This window comes from Phaethon aethereus (genome assembly GCF_964289735.1).
Source record: "Phaethon aethereus genome assembly, chromosome: 2".
Taxonomy (NCBI): domain Eukaryota; kingdom Metazoa; phylum Chordata; class Aves; order Phaethontiformes; family Phaethontidae; genus Phaethon; species Phaethon aethereus.
In genome coordinates, this window is record NC_138582.1 from 61,864,829 (window position 1) to 61,887,407 (window position 22,579).

Sequence of the window (22,579 nt, forward strand, 5' to 3'; positions counted from 1 at the left end):
ACTCCTAAGCTCTGCCTCCTTTAAGGGGAAGCTGGTTATTTCATTTACAGTTCCCTTTCTCTGGCCTCTGGCTCTCCTACAGAAACCACTGCAGCACCCGATCAGGAGGAGGGCCACCATGGTGGAAAAACAAACTCAGTCCATAACCCCTTTTAATTCTTTCATTACGGTTTTTTTTTATTATTATAGGAATTCTTCCTCTATTATTTTTTCTTAGAAATAAGTAATGCTGTCTCTTTGTTTGATTTCTCAATTTATGCAGTATTTCAAAGTTCTTCAGTTATAGCAATAACATTCTCCATTGGCTGGGATTGCTTATTCTTCATTCTTTTTATTTATAACAATAATAATGACAAAACAAAACACGCATCTGCTCGACTGCAGTAAATTATATGGCTTTCCATGCTCTGTGCAGAGTAAAAATAGCTGAAGTTTATTTCATAGAGTGAATGTTTTCAGGCTATAGTCTGCCCAACATGAGTACTGCTCAAAGGCAGAATTTAACCTTTGTTCCTTCATGGATGATTTGAAGTGCCCAACTACTCTCTCATAATTTTCAGCAATTTCCAGCACTGAGTTTCTGTAAGTCTATATATGACCAATTAATTATAAAACAGAGCACCACTTGAAGAAACAAGTGATTTATAATGGAAGGTCCACTTCTGCAATTTGCAGTGTTATTGGATGCTGTTAGAATAGTTAACTCACAAAATACTAGTGCCTGTTCCCTTGAGAAGCTGCTCTTTTGAATTTGACCTCTAATAGTATAATAATCCTCAAAGAATAAGTCAGGGCTAGGCTAATATTAGAGAACCTCTCTGCAGAGAGGTATAGGCAGGCAGGTGTGGATATGTCATGGCAACCACATGTAAGTCAGTTATTATTCTGCAGCTGCATACTGGAGCTGGGTTTAGATCAAGTTAGCATACTTTCTTCCTAATAAGTGTTAATTTCTGTGCTTGAATAATGAATACAGTTTCTATATCTACAGCTAGCTCGCCCCTGGACAGCTTAGGGGATGATGGGAATATTCACATGGTACTCTGCACCTGTCTGTTTATTCATACATACATACATATGAACCAGGGTGACAGGAGTGGAACATCTCCTGTGCAGACTCCTACCTGCACCACACTGCTGTTGCCACCTTCCCAGTAGTGTCTCCTACATCAGAGCATACTACACGACTCCTTATGCTGCACTGGGTATCACTTTACTCAGCATTTTTGGTGAATTCATCAAGCCTTCCTGGTCCCTTGCACAGAAACCCTTATTGTCTGTGTATGCAGTAAGGTAAATAATTTTCAGCTATTGAAGGGTATGGATCAATATCGAGACTAACAATTTGTTTTATAGTTAGCTTTACTATGAGTATACTTTTAGTAATTGGAGGTGAAAGCAGCTTATGAGGCAGATAGATGTTGCACTTACAGTAGGATAGATGGGGAAAAAAAGAGGATATGAGTTTGAATATCAAACTGAATTGACAGGCATTTTTGAGACAAAATAACACAGCTTCTTGGAATGACATTGGATTATATATGAGGGCTTTTTTTACCCTATGAGGTTTAAACAAGGCCAAGTGCCAGGTCCTGCACTTGGGTCACAAATACGCCATGCAAATCTACAGGCTTGTGGCCAAGTGGCTGGAGAGCTGCCTGGCAGAAAAGGACCTGGGGGTGCTGATTGACAGCCGGCTGAACATGAGCCAGCAGTGTGCCCACGTGGCCACAAAGGCCAACAGCATCCTGGCCTGTATCAGAACTAGTGTGGCCAGCAGGAGCAGGGAAGTGATCGTGCCCCTGTACTCGGCACTGGTGAAGCCGCACCTCGAATCCTGTGTTATGTTTCGGGCCCCTCACTACAAGAAGGATGCTGAGGTGCTGGAGCGTGTCCAGAGGAGGACAATGAAGCTGGTGAGGAGTCTGGAGCACAAGTCTTATGAGGAGCGGCTGAGGGAACTGGGGTTGTTTAGTCTGGAGAAGAGGAGGCTGAGGGGAGACCTTATTGCTCTCTACAACTACCTGAAAGGGGGTTGTGGCGACGAGGGTGTTGGTCTCTTATCCCAAGTAACTAGTGATAGGACGAGAGCAAATGGCCTCACGTTGCCAGGGGAGATTTAGATTAGATATTAGGAAAAATTTCTTCCCTGACGGAGTGGTCAAACATTGGAACAGGCTCCCCAGGGAGATGGTGGTGTCTCCATCCCTAGAGTTGTTCAAGAAAGGTGTAGACGTGACACTCCAGGATATGGTTTAGTGGGCATGGTGCTGTTGGGTTGATGGTTGGACTTGATGATCTTGAAGGTCCTTTCCAACCTTAATAATTCTGTGATTCTGTGATTCTGTGATTCTGTGATATGGGCCTTAAAAACTCTACAATATTTCCATACCTTTTTAAAGAAGAGTATCACTGTAAAGCATCAAATACTTTAGCCTATCACATACAGAATACTATTAAAAATAAGAAATAAAACCAATATCTCATAGTCAGAGAGCAATCACTTTTTACAGACTCAGTGCTCCAGGCTGCTGTTTGGTGATGGCTGGTCAGCTTGGGATTCAAAAGTCAACCCTTAAAACTGTATCGGTAGACATTTTCTAAGCATGATAGTTCTTATTTCTCTAATGTCCCAAAGTCAATAGAAAGCTTTAAGCCTATAATTTCCCAAAGCTGTTACAAGATCTTTATTAACTTTTAGGTTCTTGTTGTTTACCATTTTTGTCCTCTCCTTCCCCAGCTGAACCCATATGCGTAAGCCACACACAAGTCTGATTTTCTTAACAGTGGATGCTACGTTAACAGTTATGTGTGATTCGACAAAAAAATCACTTGGAAAGGAAAATAACTGAAATATTAAAGTTTGAAATCCTTTTGTGAGTCTGTTTTGAAATTAATCCTTTAGGAAAGAATAAGAATTATTTGCAGAATTTGTTTATCAGAAGCTGAAAAAAAGAAAAATATGTAGAATAAAGACATTTCATATGACAACAGCGTTATTTCTAACGAAAGTGTTCAACTGATAACTGACATAAACTTATTAAAACCTAGAATTAAAAATCACATCCTGCTGCCACTGAAAAGTTAATCACAGTGTGAAGCTAATCCTGGATATCAGGATTTTCCCACCAATAAGCTCTGTGGTATATAAAGTAGACCATACACATCTATGCTTTACATGTTAAGACTTGAACCCATATGAACTATCTTAAGTTGAAAAAAAACAGGAAAAAGAAAGAAAGAAAATGAAAAAAGAACCACAATAATCAGCATTTAAGTTAATATAACAGCATGAAAGGATGTATATAATCATCTACTTAGTGGAAGATTCTTGTGCAGTAATTCTCAGCAAGCACTGGCTCTTCAGATCTCCTGTAAAGCAATAAACATTCATTACTTAAATAGATGAAAAATTATTTTCTGCAATCATCAGAAGCATAAATAAATAAATGAATGCAGCAGACTTACCTGTAGTTCATTAGGATTGTTTCAATACTTTGCAAAATAAGTTCAGCTGATGACAGCTTTCAACACTGCAAATTAGTTAGTCAATAGGACCCCCTGGGAAACTGCCCACAGGGACAAGGTAGCAGAACAGAGGTGGCAGACCTTTAAGGACACTTTCTCTAGAGCCCGAGAGCTCTCGATCCTCGGGTGTAAGAAATCAGGAAAGGAAGGCAAGAGGCTAGCACGGCTTAGTCGCGACCTGCTGGTCAAACTAAAGGGCAAGAAGGAAATGCACAGGTGGTGGAAGCAGGGACAGGTGTCCTGGGATGAGTACAGGGACACTGCCTGGCTGTGTAGGGATGGGGTCAGGAAGGCCAAGGAGCAGATGGAGCTGAACTTGGGAAGGGATGCAAAATATGATAAGAAGGACTTCTATCGATCAGTCCTTCTGTCAGCTAGAAAAGGAATGTCAAAGACAGCTTAATCCCCATCATGAGCAAGACTGGCAAACTGGTAACAACAGATGAAGAGAAAGCTAAGGTACTCATCTACTTCTTTGCTTCAGTCTTCACTTGCAGTCTCTCTTCCCACACCTCTCAAGGGGATGGACTGCAAGGCAGGGACTGGAGGAGCAAAGTCCTCCCGACTGTAAGAGAAGATCAGGTTCAACACCACCTGAGGAACCCGAATATACACAAGTCTATGGGACCTGACAAGATGCATCTGAGAGTCTTGTGGGAACTGGCTGATGTCATTGCCAAGCCACTATCCATGATCTTTGAAAAGTCCTGGCGGTCCGATGAATTCCCTGGAGACTGGAAAAAGATAAACATTGCACCGATCTTTAAAAAAGTTAGCAGGGAAGACCCTGGGAACTACTGACCCATCAGTCTCCCCTCTGTGCCTGAGAAGATCATGGAACAGATTGTCATAGAAGCTATGCTAAGGCACAGGGAGGACAGGGAGGTGATTCGAGACAGTCAACATGACTTCACCAAGGTCAAGTCCTTCCTGATCAACTTAGTGGCCCTTTATGAAGGAGTGACCACATCAGTGGATAAGGAAAGAGTTATGGATGTTGTCTATCTAGAATTCTGTAAGGCCTTTGACACAGTCCCCACAACATTCTTCTCTCTACATTGGAGAGACATGGATTTGATGGGTGGGCTATGGATGAGGAATTGGTTGGATGGTCGCACCCAGAGGGTAGTGGTCAATGGTTCAATGTGCAGAAGGAAGATGGTTGACAAGCGGTGTCCCTCAGGGGTCCATATTGGGACCAGCACTTTTTAATATCTTCATCAATGACATAGTTTGATCAAGTGCGCCCTCAGCAAGTTTGCAGATGACACCAAGCTGAGTGGTGTGGTTGACATGCCTAAGGGACAGGATGCCATCCAGAAGGTCCTGAACAAGCTCGAGAAGTGGGACTGTGTGCACCTCATGAGGTTCAAGAAGGCCAAGTTCAGTGTCCTGAACATGGGTCGGGGCAACCCCTGGTATCAGTACAGGCTGGGGGATGAATGGATTGAGAGCAGCCCTGCCAAGAAGGACTTGGGGGTACTGGTGGGTGAAAAGCTGGACATGAGCCAGCAATGTGCGCTTACAGTCCAGAAGGCCAAGCACAACCTGGGCTTTATCCAAAGAAGCGTGGCCAGCAGGTCAAGGGAGGTCATTCTGCCCCTCTACTCCACTCTGATGAGACCCTACCTGGAGCCCTCAGCATGGGAAAGACATGGACCTGTTGGAGTGGGTCCCGAGGAGGGCCACAAAAATGATCAGAGGTATGGGACACCTCTCCTCTGAAGAAAGGTTGAGAGAGTTGGATTTGTTCAGCCTGGAGAACTGAATGGGGAGACCTCATGGCAGCTTTCAGTACTTAAAGGAGACTTCTAAGAAAGATGGGGACAGACTTTTTAGCAGGGCCTGTAGCAATGGGACAAGGGGTGAAGGCTTTAAAGTGAAAGAGGGTAGATTTAGATTAGATGTAAGGGAGAAAGTTTTCACAATGACTGTGGTGAAACCCTGGCACAGGCTGCCCAGAGAGGTGGTAGATGCCCCATCCCTGGAAACAGTCAAGGTCAGGCTGGACTGGCCTCTGAGCAACCTGATCTAGTTGAGGATGTCCCTTCTCATTGCAGGGGTTGGACTAGATGACCGTAAAAGTCCCTTCCAACCGAAACTGTTCTATGATTCTATGATTATAAATAGCACGAAGACATATTAGAGTTGTGGTTCAAAAACCAATAGCTTAATTCTGCCGCTTTACTCAGATGTTTTGTAATGAGGTGCAGAAAACTAATAGGCAACTAATAAAGTTCTTAATATAGTTTTTAGGCTAGTCTGGCAATGCAGAATAACACTAATATAAAAGTGTTAGGCAATCATCTTCAGAATTTTTTCAGTAGTATAAATCTATAAAACTGCTCAATATTAAATCATATGATTATAGTTTTAATGAGCCCATGAGCTCCTACAGAAACTCAGAATTTCCAGCAGTGCAACTGTTTAGTGATTTTTTTTTTCCCATCCATTAGTCTAAGCAAACCTGCATGAAACATTACCACCGGTAAATAGCTCCATACTTTTAAAAAAATCACCATAAATATCCCCACAATGACATTATTTTAAGGACTTTTCTAATATGGTTTCTCACTGTATGTGTAATTGATTTCTCCAACCTGCGAATCCTGCCTCAGTAAAAAGAAAAATACCTTCTAAGAAAATCAGTAGGCACTTTTTTAGTTTCTACTTGTTTTGCATAGAATAGGGTTAAGTATGCACTGGGGCTTCAGCATATCAGTTTCAGATGGTAGGCATTTAGAACATGTGTTGTAAATTGGATAATTATCTTTTTTGATGAGGAAGCATGCACAGTAAAAAAAGGCATCTGAGGCCAGCAGAAGGAAGTTTTTGAAGGCTAAAGTGTCAAATTGATCTTGGCTGTTGCCTGGAACATGCTCAGACAGTAACTTAAAAAACTGAAGTGTAGATAGCATTGAAGAAAACAGTTGCTCTATCAGAAAAGTATGTTTTCGTATATTTACACTGTTTCCACATAGGTACTTTTGAAAGATCAGAGGATGGATCAGAGGCATAGCATCATTTTAAAACAGTCACAGAGGAAAGAAAATTGATATTTGTATCTCAGCTTCATCTCTAAAGCTTGCCTTTTAATGGCTTTTCAAGATGTCTAAAAGATTTTTTTGTTTATGTCCTTGCTTTTACTTTTTGTTATCAAAGATGCCTTGTGACTTCATTTCTGATTTTTGTTTTGAGTTGCATGACTTTTGTTTTCTTTCTTGTCCTCCCAAATTCTTCCCTAAGGTACAGAATGTAAGTGTTCCCTTCAGCAGCTACTATGAGAGAGAGTAGTAAGGAGATAGGAATAAAAAAATTCCTTCAGTTATACCTGGATTCAATCTAACTTCTTTAGGGTATGCCAACTTCTGAAAAATGGCAGGTAATATTAAATTTCCTGGAAGTCAGGCAATTCTTGTATGTTTTATTGCTTCTAACTGTGATCAAACAAAGAAATAAGCAAGAATTTTTAGGATGATGCTACTTATCTAAGAAAACAGAATTTGTATGCTTTCTCTACCTACATTTGCATATTACAGTGTCGGCAAAAAGTTGTTTGCACCTCTTAAATCACCAAAAAAACAAACAGAAAGCCTATACTTTGAGCTCATCTTTGTACTAACAGCTTTCCAGATAAGCAGATGGTTATGCTACTTATTGTGTACCTTTCCTTTCTCTCGGATAAACTATTTCTGTATGTAACTGTTACATTTGGAGAAAATTATCCCTAAAGTTAAATTGGCTAACACGTTGCTTTCCCTTCTGAGTTAGCTAAGCAAAAGATATGACGGTAAGTATCATATTAACATGTGAAACTCTGTGCTCAAACAGCTGCTACATCTTCCAGTTTACTAGTGGTATTCGGACACCTCTTGTTTTGGTTGTTGTTGGGTTTTTTACATAAATCTTAACAAACTCCTTCTATCTTTCATACAAATAAGTGACCCTTGTCAGAGTAGGACACCTATGAACAGTCCTAGAGTAAGGTTTCCCTAGCATTTCAGCATAGTGCTACCTGTGCCTCTAGCTTCATCAGGTGCCTTTTGAGGCACCCCTACCCTTCAATATATTGAATGTTCCTCCCAGTTTGGTGTTGCCCATGAACTTGCTGAAGGTGCACTCCCTACCATTTGCCAGGGAATTGTTGAAGGTGATAAGCAGTATTAACTCAGTAACAACCCCTAGAACACCTGGAACACCACTAGACTGGACACTGGTGAAGTATAGGCCACAACCCATTGAGACCAGTGATCTAGCCAGTTTCTCACCCATATTGTAGTCCACCCATGCAACCATATTGACCTTTTTCTACTTTAGGTAGAGTACCTCCTAGCTGGCCCATGGGATTAGTCCTGTAACCGGCCCATTCAATTTGTACATCAAACAGCTGTCACCTGGCATGCCAGAAACGCTGGGATTCCTTGCATCATACTGTGTTGCTCTTCCACCAGATATTGGGGTTGTTGAGGTCCACTATGAGAACCAATGGGACTTTGTCTTTTTCTTTTTTTTTCCTATGCAAACTGGCATCAAGAATTGGTTATCTTTTCCTTAAACAATTCCTGTGGACAAGTATTATCCATTTTTAAACATTTTTAAACCGTCAGACTTCAACTGTCAAATTATTTAAAATCATAACCTATATCTACCTGGCTATATCTTTCCCATTATCAAATCCCTAGTAAGGGTTACAAAATTCTTCCCGGCACACTATCATGAGCTTAAGAGCTACAGTAAAATATCTATAACATGCCACACTGAAAGAACAAGATGATGGAAAACATCTCTGATGTCCCAGGTCTCTTCAATAGCAGGAATGTTGTGAGGTGTTTACAAGGTATGTTGTGCCCTGCAACAGGAAAGTGCAGGTCCAAATTTTTCTTTTATTACAGCTTAAGTTGTATAACAGCAGAAGGCTGAGGAACTTTTCATCTGGGGGCAAGGATCTGTGAACAAAAACATGCAGTGAACAGTCAGGAATTTCATATTGCAAATGTTCCCTGAAGAAATAGCAAGGAAGAAAATGTTTCTAGCAATGGCTTACAAATTATGTTAGTTCTAATGTCGGTTACTTTTTCTCTGGTAACTCAGAACAGGAAGGTCAGGGTTATCCTCTCCTTCTTTCAGACTGTATTGGGTTTGCATGGCAAGGATTTGGTAGCAGGGGGCTACAGGGGTGGCTTCTGTGAGAAGTTTCCTCTGTGTCTGACAGAGCCAGCGCCAGCTGGCTCCAAGAAGTACCTGCCACTGGCCAAGGCTGAGCCCATCAGTGACAGTGGTAGCGCCTCTGGGGGAACATAGTTAAGAAGAGGGAAAAAAACGGCATGCAGCCATTTGCAGCCAAAAAATTAACCACAGTCCAGGGAGCTGGACGGTGGACTGAATATTTCAGGATCTACAACTTGTTTCCAGCTCAGGACCTGACCAGCTACATGAATCTTTTGACCTCCCTTGGCCTTGATATAATGTCTCTTTCTCTGCATTTCCTGAAATTTGTGATCGCAGAAGAGCTATCTCCACAAGGAGCTGATCTGGAAACCTTTAGCTGTTAGTAGAATACTATAGAGCAATAATAACTATTCAAGACTGACAGGAACTACTGTCAAAGAAAAATATTAATTAGGTTTTTAAAAATAAACCCAAATATTCGTGAAGGTAAGAAGACAAAGCAGAATCCTTATACACCTACCAGGTTGGGAAAAGCACATGAAGATTTGGGAGTGATTCATCAGTGGGTTAGAGTCCTCAGTGACATGAAGATGTATAAACAGGAGTTGTTTGCTGTGGAAGATCTACAATATCTAAGTCAGTCCATAAGGAAGGATGCCTCTCATTTTGTAGTTCTGGAGAGTGTCCAGCGTGCCTTGAACTTCTGGGATGTCTGAGGGAGTGGCAATACAGGATGGGAAGGAAATTGAATAATTTACACCAATTTTTAAGTGACTAAGGTTAAATGAGATGAACTGAAGTGGATGCAATTGCTTTTAGAAGCTAACTAAGATGTTCTTATATTCAGTGACGGCAAAAGCAGGGTAAGATTTTTGTGAGAATAAGCTGCTTTGATAACAAGAATCTGGGTAAGATATTACTAAAGTTACTATAATCTTTAAGAATTCTCATAAAATATTTGTAAAGTCATTGTAATGATATTTTGAATTCACAAGTGATGTAAGTAAATTGACATTTGCAACCAATGAAATAAGGTTCAACAAATATATTATGAAATGTGTGCATGTTGAATTAGACTGTTGAAATTCTAAAAGGAGATGTTTAAGGGTAACTTCTTTTATCACCTTTTTTACATCTGTTGAACACCTTCTGTGGCCTTGCCAAAGAGTTTGTAAGTATGGAATAAATAATAAATTGGTAACAAGATTTTGTCCTATGAAAATGCTTTAATAATAATTAATATTGGAAATACCTTTGGATTACTGTTTAAATGAATGTAACTTTCAGACAAAAATATTAGTATGGCTGGTCAGAGTCTGACAAAAGAGAATGAGTTGTCAAGTAATTAAACTGTTAGGTAATCTAATCTCAGTCCAGTTTCATGGTCAACATTTTCTTTTGTCTATTGTATTGTCTAGTACAGCTTTGGTTCATGTTTGATTTTTTCTGTTTTTTCTGGCCTTAATCATGTTGGCACTTCATAGTTACTTTAGCAGCTAGAATAATCTTGTCCTGTTTAATTACTCTGTGGGATAAGTGCCCAGTATAATAGTAGGTTATATTAAAAGAACTATTTCTATAGTGGATTATCTTTATTTTTGCCATTACATTTTATCCATTTTCTATTCTCCAGTCTTCAAGGCCATCCAGTTCTTGCTTATATCTCGGGTATTCTCACTATTAATAATGGGGGATATTTTTGACATTTGTAAGGCCAACACACAGAATGAGTGTGTAAAAAATTGTTGTTCCAGCTGTTAAGCTAGTAAAACAGTTTTATGTGATTTTATGTGATTAATTTACACATAACAATATCAGAAGGGATGCATCATATATTTGTGGGTGGGTTTGCATTCCTTTAATCTTGCAGTGATTTCTGTTGTATCCTTTTGGTCAGATATATGTATGCAGATGTTATTGTTTCTCTACAATCATATTTGAACCTCCACATGTGGAGTATTGTTTAAATTATAAACAATAATATTATTAAAGCATTACCTAAATCACAATTAAAATGTTTGGGGAATTAAGAGCCATTGATATCCTGTTCTGGTTTCTGCTATTGGAGAGTTTTGTGAAGTAGTGATGGTTTCTAATTATATTTATTAATATTTACTGTTAGTGCCACATATGACACTGCTTTTGCTAGCAGATATCCTCTTGAGTCTTATGCATGTTTCTGACTATTACTGTTATCTATCTGCCGTAGGCAAAGTCTTTCATACTGATCTAAGCAGTCTCTCTGTATGTATGTTTTATCCTTCTATACACTATAGTTAAACCTTGCTGTTCCTTGGACTCTGTGTACGAGACATAAGGTTGATACAGACCCATATATGAAGAATTTTTTTTCTGAATAAATATGAAAGCATCCAAATTACTGGTGTAAAATATGACGATTTTTATAGACATTAATCCACTCTATTTTTCTTTATAAGATATAGGTTTACCAATTTCCCGGTAGAGAAATTTTACAGACTTTACTAATAGCTACTGTTATGGTTTAGCCCCAGCAGGCAGCTAAGCACCACACAGCTGCTTGCTCATTCCCCAACGGTGGGATGGGGGAGAGAACTGGAAGAGTAAAAGTGAGGAAGTTCATGGTTTGAGATAAAGACAGTTTAACAGGTAAAGCAAAAGCTGCACACGCAAGCAGAGCAAAACAAGGAATCCATTCACCACTCCCCATGGGCAGGCAGGGGTTCAGCCATCTCCAGGGAAGCAGGGCTCCATCACACATAATGGTTACTTGGGAAGACAGACACCAACACTCTGAGTGTCCCTCCACCCCTTCTTTCTTCTTTGCCCCAGCTTTATATACTGAGCATGACATTATATGGTAGGGAATATCCCTTTGGCCAGCCTGGGTCAGCTGTCCCGGCCGTGTCCCCTCCCAGCTCCCCATGCACCCCCAGCCTGCTCACTGGCAGGCCAGCACGAGAAGCTGGACTGTCCTTGACTGCTCAACAACAACCCAAAACATCAGCACGTTATCAACATTTTCTTATCCCAAATCCAAAACATAGCCTTACACTAGCTTCTGTGAAGAAAATTATCTCTATCCTGGCTGAAACCAGGGCAGCTACTGATTTTTTTTTCATATATCTTCTATTCTATTGTTCATATTCTACATCAAGGGTAAAATGTATTCTTTGCCACAATGTAAAATCACATAATTTCCTTCAACTTCTACTCCTCAAGAGAGCATGTATTAGATCTGACTTTGAAGCATAAAATGCACACTGTCTTTTCAAAAATATTTTACTCTCATCTGACACAGTTGCCCCATATATTTAAGAATGAGTGTTAAAACTATCACATTTCCAATGCAAATTTTGAAAGCAAAGCTAGGAGTGTAATGGCAGTATCTATGAGAAAATGTGGTAGGAAAATTACATGAATTAAAGACTAAGATTATCCTCAGTGGCAAGCAGGGTTGATTCTCAGTGTTATGTTAATAAAACACCTACATGATGATATACAAAATGAAAATCAAATGAAAACATTTTATTTTGGGTGAATTGATAGACAAAATACCTTTTTCCATTCAAAACAATGAGTCTGAAGCTGCAATGTGCTATCAAGTGATTTTGTTCTTTTGTTTTTTAACTTTAAACATCTGAATGTTAAGCATTTATTAACATATGCATAATCTTCATTTCCTTGGCTTTTAAATAATAAAACCAATAACACAACAACCTGAATCCCTGAGGACTGAAACAGGAAGCCAGTCTTTTGTGAGGTATTTCACCAGTTCTTAACCTGTCTCATTACCGTGTTACAGAAAAAGAAATATACAGGAACATCTCTTCAAAACATTCATACAGAAAAGCAGTGCGTATGTTAATACTTCCTTTGACCAGTCAATAAGTCTTCCTTATATTCCCTCAGACAGGTCATGAAAAGCTGGTCATGGAAAAATATATTTACCATATGGTTCCATACTTGCACTCTTCACTTCAGCCAATAGCATAGCTAGTTCTAGCTACTAACAGTTTTTAAAAAATGAAGGTAACAGGGTTGTGTTGGGAAAACCATTCCACAGTTTAACAGATCTCGTCATCGGGAACTCTGGTTTATAACTTATCTTTTATTAATTTCACACTATTAATGACTGTGATATCTCTTCTGTGTTTAATTTTGCCTTCCTTGGAATGTTTACATCCTTCAAATAAGCAGACACTTCTACAAAACATTTTTATAGACATTGTTCAGCTAAATTAAGTACAGTATATTAAAAGTAGTGTGAAGTTACTAGGTCAGTTCAGTGATTCTTTTCTCACATGTGGAAATAAATGTTCAGATTTGACTTAGACTGAATACCAGGAACCTGGTAAGATGTGGCCAAGTAACAGCTAGGAGTAACTTCCTCCTTCAGAGCAAACCCCTCCCTTTTCTCTGCTGTGCAAACACAGACTTATGCCTTTTCAGCTAAAGATCTTGCTACAGGCTTGGGGAGGAGTGGCTGGAGAGCTGCCTGGCAGAAAAGGACCTGGGGTGCTGGTTGACAGCCGGCTGAACATGAGCCAACAGTGTGCCCAGGTGGCCAAGAAGGCCAACAGCGTCCTGGCCTGTATCAGAAATAGTGTGGCCAGCAGGAGGAGGGAAGTGATTGTGCCCCTGTACTCGGCACTGGTGAGGCCGCAGCTTGAATCCTGTGTTCAGTTTTGGGCCCCTCACTACAAGAAGGATGTTGAGGTGCTGGAGCGTGTCCAGAGAAGGGCAACGAAGCCGGTGAGGGGTCTGGAGCACAAGTCTGATGAGGAACAGCTGAGAGAACTGGGGTTGTTCAGTCTGGAGAAGAGGAGGCTGAGGGGAGACCTTATCGCTCTCTACAATTACCTGAAAGGGGGTTGTGGTGAGGTGGGAGTTGGTCTCTTCTCCCAAGTAACCAGCGATAGGATGAGAGGAAATGGCCTCAAGTTGTGGCAGGGGAGGTTTAGATTGGATATTAGGAAGAATTTCTTTCCTGAGAGAGTGGTCAAACATTGGAACAGGCTGCCCAGGGAGGTGGTGGAGTCACCATCTCTGGAAGTGTTCAAAAAAGGCTTAGACGTGTCTCTTTAGGACACGGTTTAGTGGGCATGATGGTGTTGGGTTGGTGGTTGGACTTGATGATCTTAAAGGTCTTTTCCAACCTTAATGATTCTGTGATTCTATCATTTAAGATCCATTGTAGGCCATTATTCTGTTTCATATAGAAGTTACTGACAATGGCACACATTGGTTACAAAAATTATATGACAATGGTATGAACTGGTTACAGAAATTATTTTTTGTTAAAGTTCCTTGTAGTAAAAAGAGGAAATTATAAGTGCAAATATGGTTGAGTGTTCAAGGTTATTTCCTCACATAAATGGACAAAATCTCTGGATTGAGAAAGGATCAGACACTTAATCCGTTTTCTACTAAATACAGTCTGAAAGCATGAGGAATTCTATTAATGCTACTGACACCATCTGTGGAATAAGGATTTGTTTAGGGTATAACTCACATAAATCTATAGACCTATTCCTAAAAATGTACTTTTCACTATCTCCAACACGCAGTGCATGTATAGTTGTTCTCTCTTTCTCTATTCCTCTCCATGGAGCAAATTACTAATATGAACAATATTATTTCAAATAAAAGTTATTTTGTCACTCTGAGAGGTATTGAACACAAATGTTAGATTCATTAATACAATGCTTTTACTTGTGCATCTTTTAGAGCTGTTTTGTAGCTGTTCATTCATACTGGCATCCTATGATGACTGGTGAGGACCAGTTTTTCCTTGTGAAGCAGATGCTGCTTCATATGCATCTGGTCAGATGGCCCCCCCCTGTATTTTTCCAGCTATGAATATCATGAATAATGTTTCCGCCCTTACCAGACCTCACATTGGAAATGTCTCCTCATTTTCAAACTCCTCCACATGTTTTATTTTTAGCTTACAGGAATTTAAACTCTGCACTGGCACCTTTCCACTAAACCTATATTGCCTTGGTTTTCTTCAGTGAACAGCAACTGTAGCAATCATTGCAGAGCTTTTATGTTACATGTCTGTTTTGGTTTTTTGTTTGTTTGTTTCTTCTTCCCTTTGCTTAAGTTTTGCCTTGCTCTCTGTAATTCAGTAGCAATTTCCTAAAATCTTACAAAAAAAAAAAAAAAAAAGAGGGGGAGAAACATGTTGCATAATTTTTTTCATCCTGGTAACAGCTTTTTGATGTGGAAATGTATTGGTTGATTATATTATGTAATTTCTGTAAAATAAGTACCTGATGGAAGAGAGGTGAATAAAAAACCAAGCAGGTTGTTTTTTCCAGACAGACTATTTTGAACATATCTGATGGCCCTCAGATCCAAAATTGCTGCCGGGTGGTGCCATAAGAAAAATTAAAAAAAAAATCCTGAGACAATTTTATATTTGTATGTAATGTTTGTAAAAAATATAGTGGGAAATTAATTTTGAGGTCTGACTTCAGTCTTGCAGAATAATTCAGGATCATTTTCAGAAGTGGATTAACATTAAAGCATTTTATTATCTTATTATCTAATGTTACACATAAAGTTTTATAACCAACAGCTTAGCATTTTAAAGATTCTTAATATTGTTATAATAAAACTGACTACTGCAGATAATTTTGTATTCCATAATAAAAAAATAAATCTGTGCTGGTAAATCAGTCATCCTTTAAACTCTTAATAAAAGGAAAAATGCCTGTATTTAGATAGCATTTTGTTCTAAGTACAGTAATATATAATGTGGTCGATTGCAGTATTTACGTTTAATATTGATTCTAACTTGAGCTGATTTCTTTTTTTCTGTCTTATTTGCTAAATTAAGTATTGGTTTATACATTTTGCAATAGCTCCATTAAAAGCTAAAATGGCAACAAATACTTGCTGATGTTGTAACTGGTCTTTATTTTTACACTGGTAGAAAAAGACATTTGTTTCAGTTTTATCATCCTAAGAATAATAAATAGGTTATTCCATGAGCGCTTCTGACAAATGTACTGGAATATCTAGGGTCTACTTTTTTACACAAGTATATTCATATAATGAAGCATTATACAAATATGCGTGTTTAACTTTGGTTAATTAATATATTCAACTGCAACAGCAAAAGTCTGTCTTAACTTTGGAAACAGTTTAAAGCTTATGGATGACAGAATATTTACAATATCCATTTATGGCTTCTACTCCTCCTTTTGTACTTGCAGGACCCAGGTTTCCAGTATCCAGAAAGGGGCCTAGGTATCCAAAGCAGCACAATTTGCATTTGGGTACCTAAATAGCCACCAGATTTTCAAACAGGAGCCTCCATCCCCTCACCTCATGACACGTCTGGTGTGATTTTTCAAAAGATCTCCACATCCAAGACTTTCCAGAAAAAAAAAAAACAAAAACCAAACAACAAACTTGGGCTTTTATTTTTCATGCTTAAATGTGGGATGATGTCCTTTTTAAAAATCCAGTTGGTTGTGGTTGCTGAGATTTAGGAAAATAAAACAAGAAACCAAAGAGTACCTAATCTCCTGCACTTCTGTGGGAAGTATACATGCCTGCAAGCTGTTTAAAGTGAGGTCCCCAGTCTGTAAGGTAGTCATAACTCTGATCCGCATCTGATGTGTTTGAACCTAAAGAGCTGAGGGATCCTGCCAAAGAGCCGTTCCCCTCAAACGCATAGGTCTGAAGTGAATCATATGGAGGAGCGCTAGGATCTATATTTGCTTCTTCAAGCTTTTCTGAAATGAATTGCCTGAAGACTGTGCTGTCAGGGCCAACCTGCAGAGACTGTCTGTAGAGGCTGTGGATTTCTGTGGTGACCTTCTTCCGAGGTTTGTGCGTTCTCATGACAGTGCGGGTCCTCAGTGCTGAAATATCAAAGGCTTCTGTGTCCTCCTCTCCACCTCCTTCATCATCATACCTGACAATATTTTCTCTGAATTCTTCAATTTTCTCTGAAAAGGGAGACTTCTTTCTCTGCTGCCTTATGGCTACAATTGCCAAAAAGAACACTGAACACAAGAAAAGAAGAAAAAAGAAAAAAAAAAAAAGAAAACAAAGAAACAGAAACAGAAAATTTGAATGTGCTTGGAAAGACTTTAAAAAATGGTAACGTTTCTTAGTATCAACGCAATTGCAAAGTGAGGCTATCTTAACAACTTTATAGAGTTGTAATTTTTATGGATTTTATGGTTTTGAGACGAGCATAGTATACAGTGGGAAAATAGCTACGAAGGGACTTATAAAATAGGTGAAAGAATGGAGCAATTATGTTGGTAGATGGGAGTTTGAAACTGATGGAAACACAGGTTATGCTTTTTGAAACTGCTTTGTTTTATCACATAATATATCAATTTCACATTCAGAATTTAAATTCTTAATCCCTCACACTCTGTCAGATCAAAGCCCCAGGAAGATCAAATGAAATAATGAGGCAATGAGCAAGATATCATCCTCAGACGGTTGAATCATTAAATTCCATAGACTATGCAGGTTGTGGTTCAATTATTTCTGTTATGCTGGTTTGGCAATTTGAAGACTATCACTAAATTTTGCATGATGTTGTAGCAGTACTTACCATGGCCTATGAATCAGAGCATCTTTTTTCTCTCATATATGAAAGCTTTTTAAAATTTTGTTTTAAAGCATTCTTTTTTAATCCTACCCCATTTCAATCTTAGCTGAATGGTCCCTTTGAAATAGTCTATGACTTTCACAGAGATTAATGATTACAGTTTTTAAATAAATCTTACTGCAGTTCTATTTAATAAGTAGTTTGTGAACTGTAATTTTATACTCAGGACATAACATGATACAACTACCAACAATGACAGGATTTTCCCTCACTTAGGGATATGAGGGATCTAAAGTAGTTCTTTATTTCCACATATTTACTGTATGCTCTTTCATTTGATTGGGAGATACCAACACAAAACTTAAAAGTATTCGAAAAAAGAATTTCTACAATGTTATTATATATTTACAAAACCCAGATAGTTTTGACTCTCCAAACCCTTTGCATGGTGAACTCTTGTAATGGTACACATGGTGATACTAGAAAATGGAAAAAAATTAAATTTCAGGTTTCAGATACAAGTGAGTTCTCACCAAGACATTCAGTCAGGAAATCAAAGGCCAAACAGGAAATAATTACAGTCAGTTTCTATCCCTTATGCTAAAGAAGATAAGTTATAAACTTGTGGACAGAATACAGAATATGGGTGATTTTTAACTTGTTAAATTTCTTTTCTCACTGTTGCAAAGTCAAAATAATTCCATTAGCTTTATTGGACTTGTCTTTCTTGTCCTCTATTGCTGCTATGGCAGATCAAAACACAGCATCAGAGTAGAGCTCCGAGCCTTCATTTTCAAGTCTCAGCTTTCTTATAGTTAATGATGATATGCTGTGTTGTATGCTGATATTTATAGACTAGTAGAAGTAGAGGTCATATTGGATAATGAGGATAGAAAAGAGAATGTTCTTTACCCAGATATCTTTCATATGGCAAAAAAAAAGGTTTACTTAAAATTGTGTGCATTTCAGTGATATAGGAGTTTAAAAATATTACTATTGTATTTGCTCTCATTAACAAATACATTGAGAGAATAATTTTCACTGAAAGTTTTTGTTTCTTAAGGCAATGTAATTTCTGTTATGATTACTTTTTTCTTGCTGGATGTTATATTTGTGTAGCTAGATATTATGCTGTGATTTTCCTGTTTTGATTCTGATTATATTTTTCCTTTTTTTTTTAGAATTTTATTGAAAAAAAAAATTATGCTAGGTTTTCACTATTTATAATGATGATTTAATATCACACTGCTTAGTGAAATCCTGATTCTATCTTCATTTTCTTACTTTGGAGTTGGTTGTTTGTAGTTTCATTAGTGAAAATATGTTTTTATTAACATAATCCATTGATTGTTTTGTGGTATTTTTGAATATGGCATTTTATGACATATACTGCTATATGGTATAATATGGATATGCCATATTATTACACAGGCAACAAGGATTTGGAAATTTCCCCCTGTTGCTTTATTGGCATCAGCTTGAATTTGGTCTTGAAGCCCATGACCACCATCAGTGACCAAGTTCTAAGGTCAACCATTTTGCCTTGGAAAGCAAACCTACCCATCTCTATCACTTGTCTTTCTTTCCTGGCCTCAGAAGCTACCATACCTTAGCTTCACTAAGAGAGGTACAGAGTTTCAGGATGGTTATTTAACCTTTAGGGAATGATTAGTGCAGTGTGTCTGCTATTATAATGTGTCAGTGTCATCAAATCACTCATTGAACGCTGCAGGAATATGCTTTTGCTGAAAAAAGGCAAATGCATTGTAGCGGCGATAGCTGCATGCTTCACCATCCCCGAGTGCTGTCACTCCAGTATGTCTTGCAGCAGCCATAGCCACATGCTGTGCAGGAACAACCAGCCTCGAGTGGTTGGTCTGATTTTGGAGGTCACTTGCCAGCTGTGCATGACCCTTTGCAGAGGTACAAGCACAACTCCTGTGCACTTAAAATACTCTCAAACCCACTTTTCACATCCACGAGCTCCCAAATGTAATAGGGGTTAGTTTGGTGCCTCCTGAGAGGAAAAAAGACATGTCCAACACTTGGAGAAAAGGCTGTCTGGAGATACGACCTTATTAATTGACAAACTCCCTGTTTGTTTCTGGAATTGCTTTCTGAGTATCAGATTCTCTTTTTCTATTATTTTTTATTCATCTTAGCTCTACATCTGGCATATGTAAGGCTGAATGAGTAGGGTACTGCTCCTTTTAATGTATTCTTATACTAGCCAATTTCTTTGTGTAATGTTGTCTTCAGCTTTGCCTGGGCTCAATACAGACTTTGGACTCCCAAATTTTTATTACTATCAATGCCAGGGGAGTAAGTAGAACCATGACTCAACTAGAGCCAACTTTTAGGACATTGTGTTAGAATTCAAATTTTACTGAAAATTGGAGGGGAGGGGGATACTATAGTTAAGGAAACAGAAAAGAAATGAAACATTTGCCTTATTACAATTTTTCACAACAGCACAGTACTTCCAGTCTTCCAGTCAAGGGAACATCTTTGTCACTTAACCAAGCCCACTGTAAAAGGAAACAAAGTCATTTCTCATACTCATACTTACCTAGGAGTATTAGTATGCAAGCCAAAACAGCAACTAAAGCTTCTGTGCTGAGCCCCAGGGAATACATGAAAGCTCCGTATCGACAGTAGAAGATGTTAACTTCGGTGTCACAGTCACAGACAGTGATGGTGAGAGTATTTGTGCTTGTCAGTGGTGGGGTTCCATTATCCAGAATTAAGATTGGCAAGTAGAAAGAAAACTGCTCTTGCCTCCTGAAGCCACTTTTTGCCGTGAAAATTCCAGCTGTGTTATCTAGAAGATAAATTATTATGCATGATGCACGTTTATCACTTTTTAACAACAACAATAAAACTCCACTAGCATCTGACTTATTTAAAAACAATGGTACTGTGCAAAGCAACATATTAAGGAAGTTACAAAAGTAAAACCAGGCACTGATATGTGGTGGGGTTTTTGTGTTAATGAATAAATTGCATTTATTTTGACATATGTATTCCAGGGGTAATAATAACATTTGACCTAGGAGCTCTGTTTTTAATGTTCAGAGCTAAAAAAATCCCAACGTGTTGAATACCTGACACCTGCTCAGACTAATTAATTGGTTCTTAAAATGGTTCCATGTAACCAGCTGCTAGCAATCCAGCAGTTCACAGATGAAATATAGACAGTTTACCAATCAAAACGCTTCAAAATGTGTCTGGCAGCACACAGAGAAAGCAGGTGGCAAGGGAATGAAGAGAAAGCAAGAAAAAGTCCATTAAAATAGTCCTTTATTTCTTTCCCTGACTCAAACACTGGAGCTAGCTGAGCTCCTACTATCAGCGAAAAGTGGGTAGAGGCTCTCGCCTTCCTTTGTATTTAACTATTAGTATTTAGAAATCAGTTCTGTATATAACCAGTAAGCAGCTTAAGTTCAGCTCCTGCTGCGTATCAACTAATTCAAATCTGAAACTTAGCTTGCTGCAAAACAAATTAACCCTTTCTAGATTTATATATAATGGAAAGAAGAAAAATTTGTGAATATTTACATGTCATAATTCTTTATCATGGCGGGGTAAATTACTGTGTATGCGCAAATATATACGTAGGAAAAAAAAAAGTGTGTTTCTACCATTATCTCTATAATACATCTATACAAACAGCCTACTGAAGTTAACTCCCTCTCATTTAAGTTCTTATAGGTTCTTGTCACAATTTGGAAAGTAGCTTCGAGATAAAATGTTCCAGATCTGTTGAGTCACTTTTGCTTTTGCCTAGGACTATTCACCCAGCCATTTCTATGAAATGCAGCAGAAAGGGAGAGATTAAGGGCTGATCATACCATATTTTAAAAGATATTTTTTCCCCATCAGTAGCCACCAAAAGGAACTGGACGTATTGCCTTGTGTGTGGCTTTGCTTGGGCTTTCTGCAGAATGAATAAAGGTGGGAAAGACTCATGTCTTGTACACAAATTTACCTTAATATAACAAGTTATCTCTCCTTGGCACTGAGAGGTTAATGAAGCTGGGAATTGAAATAGATATTCATACATTGACTTTAACTTTGGAGATATTGAGAGAAGTAACTTGCTGAACAGCAAGTTTAGCAAACATAGTCTGAACTTTCCAAAACTTATTTCCATTGTTTCATTCACCTAGCCAGAACATTCAAATAATAAGCAAACTCAGTAAGAACAATGTGTATTTTATCTGAGTCTGAAGAAGCTCCTCTTTGTAGTCTCAGCAGACTAGCTCAAAGTTCTGAATAACATTAAAATACATATAGAAGACATTTGTATGATGTCATCAGTAATCAGCATATGCAGTTTAAAGTGTATTAGGAAATAAGATTGCATTCCATTTATTTGTGTTTATAATTTTGGTCTTGTTTGAAGTGATGAAGTAACAGACATGTTAACAGCAATCTTCTATTTCTGAAGTGACATTGTTTCTTAGACAAATAGGTAATTTTAACAAGAAAGTTAGTATTTCTTACTATATCATACATTAAGAAAATAAATTTTAAGGAATACCAGTGTATTTTTCATCTCAGCATTTTATCTTTCCTTGAAATAAAAATGTCTTTTGCTGTTTATGTTACTCGTCTGAAAAAGGAAAATAAACTGGTATTATTGAATTATTCTCTTGAAATGCACCTCATGACATGGTCATATCTTATAACAACAATTTCTATTTAAGTGGAAATTTTATAAAATTAGTGATGTGAGGACCACTAGAAGCATGCCTCTTTCATTAGGAAGGTCTTAAAGAGCTACATGAATGACACTACCTTGATTATCTTTGACAATAAAATGTGAGTTGTTTGTGGCCTCCTGAGCCAATGAGAAGTAAAAATGGTGACGTTCTGCTGAGTCATCATGATCCACTGCACTGATGCTTTGAATTAGCTGGAAACACAGATAAAGAGAATTGTTTAAGAATAAAAGTATTTACTTATCATTTAAAACAATAAAAGGACATAGCAGGTATGTTAAGCTGTTGATGCTAGAAATGTGATCTGTGAATACGCATGAAGTACATTATGCATTGACAAATATACACCTTCTGTAACCAAACAGGCTTATTGAGACTCATATTCTGCAAATACTCTGCTTTGATTTTTCATTATTTTGAGGGAACATTAAAGTGAGAAGGCATTAAAATCTTGAGAAAGTGTAAAAGATTTTCTGGATCAAAAGACCAGCGGTAAATGAAGTTTCCATAAATGAAAACAGTAACTATATATAGTGTTTCATCCTTTTATTTTTTCAAGGTGAAAAGTATAGCATTCTACATTTAAACAAAT

General features: G+C 38.2%; 1 protein-coding gene across 1 annotated transcript in view; it reads right to left on the reverse strand.

Annotated features, from left to right (window-relative positions):
• Positions 1–15,818: 15,818 nt before the first annotated feature.
• Positions 15,819–22,579, reverse strand: part of LOC309417490 (cadherin-19-like) — a gene marked incomplete at its 5' end in the record, with an annotated part of 41,983 nt that continues 35,222 nt past the window's right edge. The window contains 3 exons of the mRNA XM_082014998.1: positions 15,819–16,700; positions 19,833–20,084; positions 22,064–22,181. Coding sequence (XP_081871124.1) covers positions 16,210–16,700; positions 19,833–20,084; positions 22,064–22,181 — 861 coding nt within the window. The 3' untranslated portion in view covers positions 15,819–16,209. The remainder of the gene's footprint in view (positions 16,701–19,832; positions 20,085–22,063; positions 22,182–22,579) is intronic.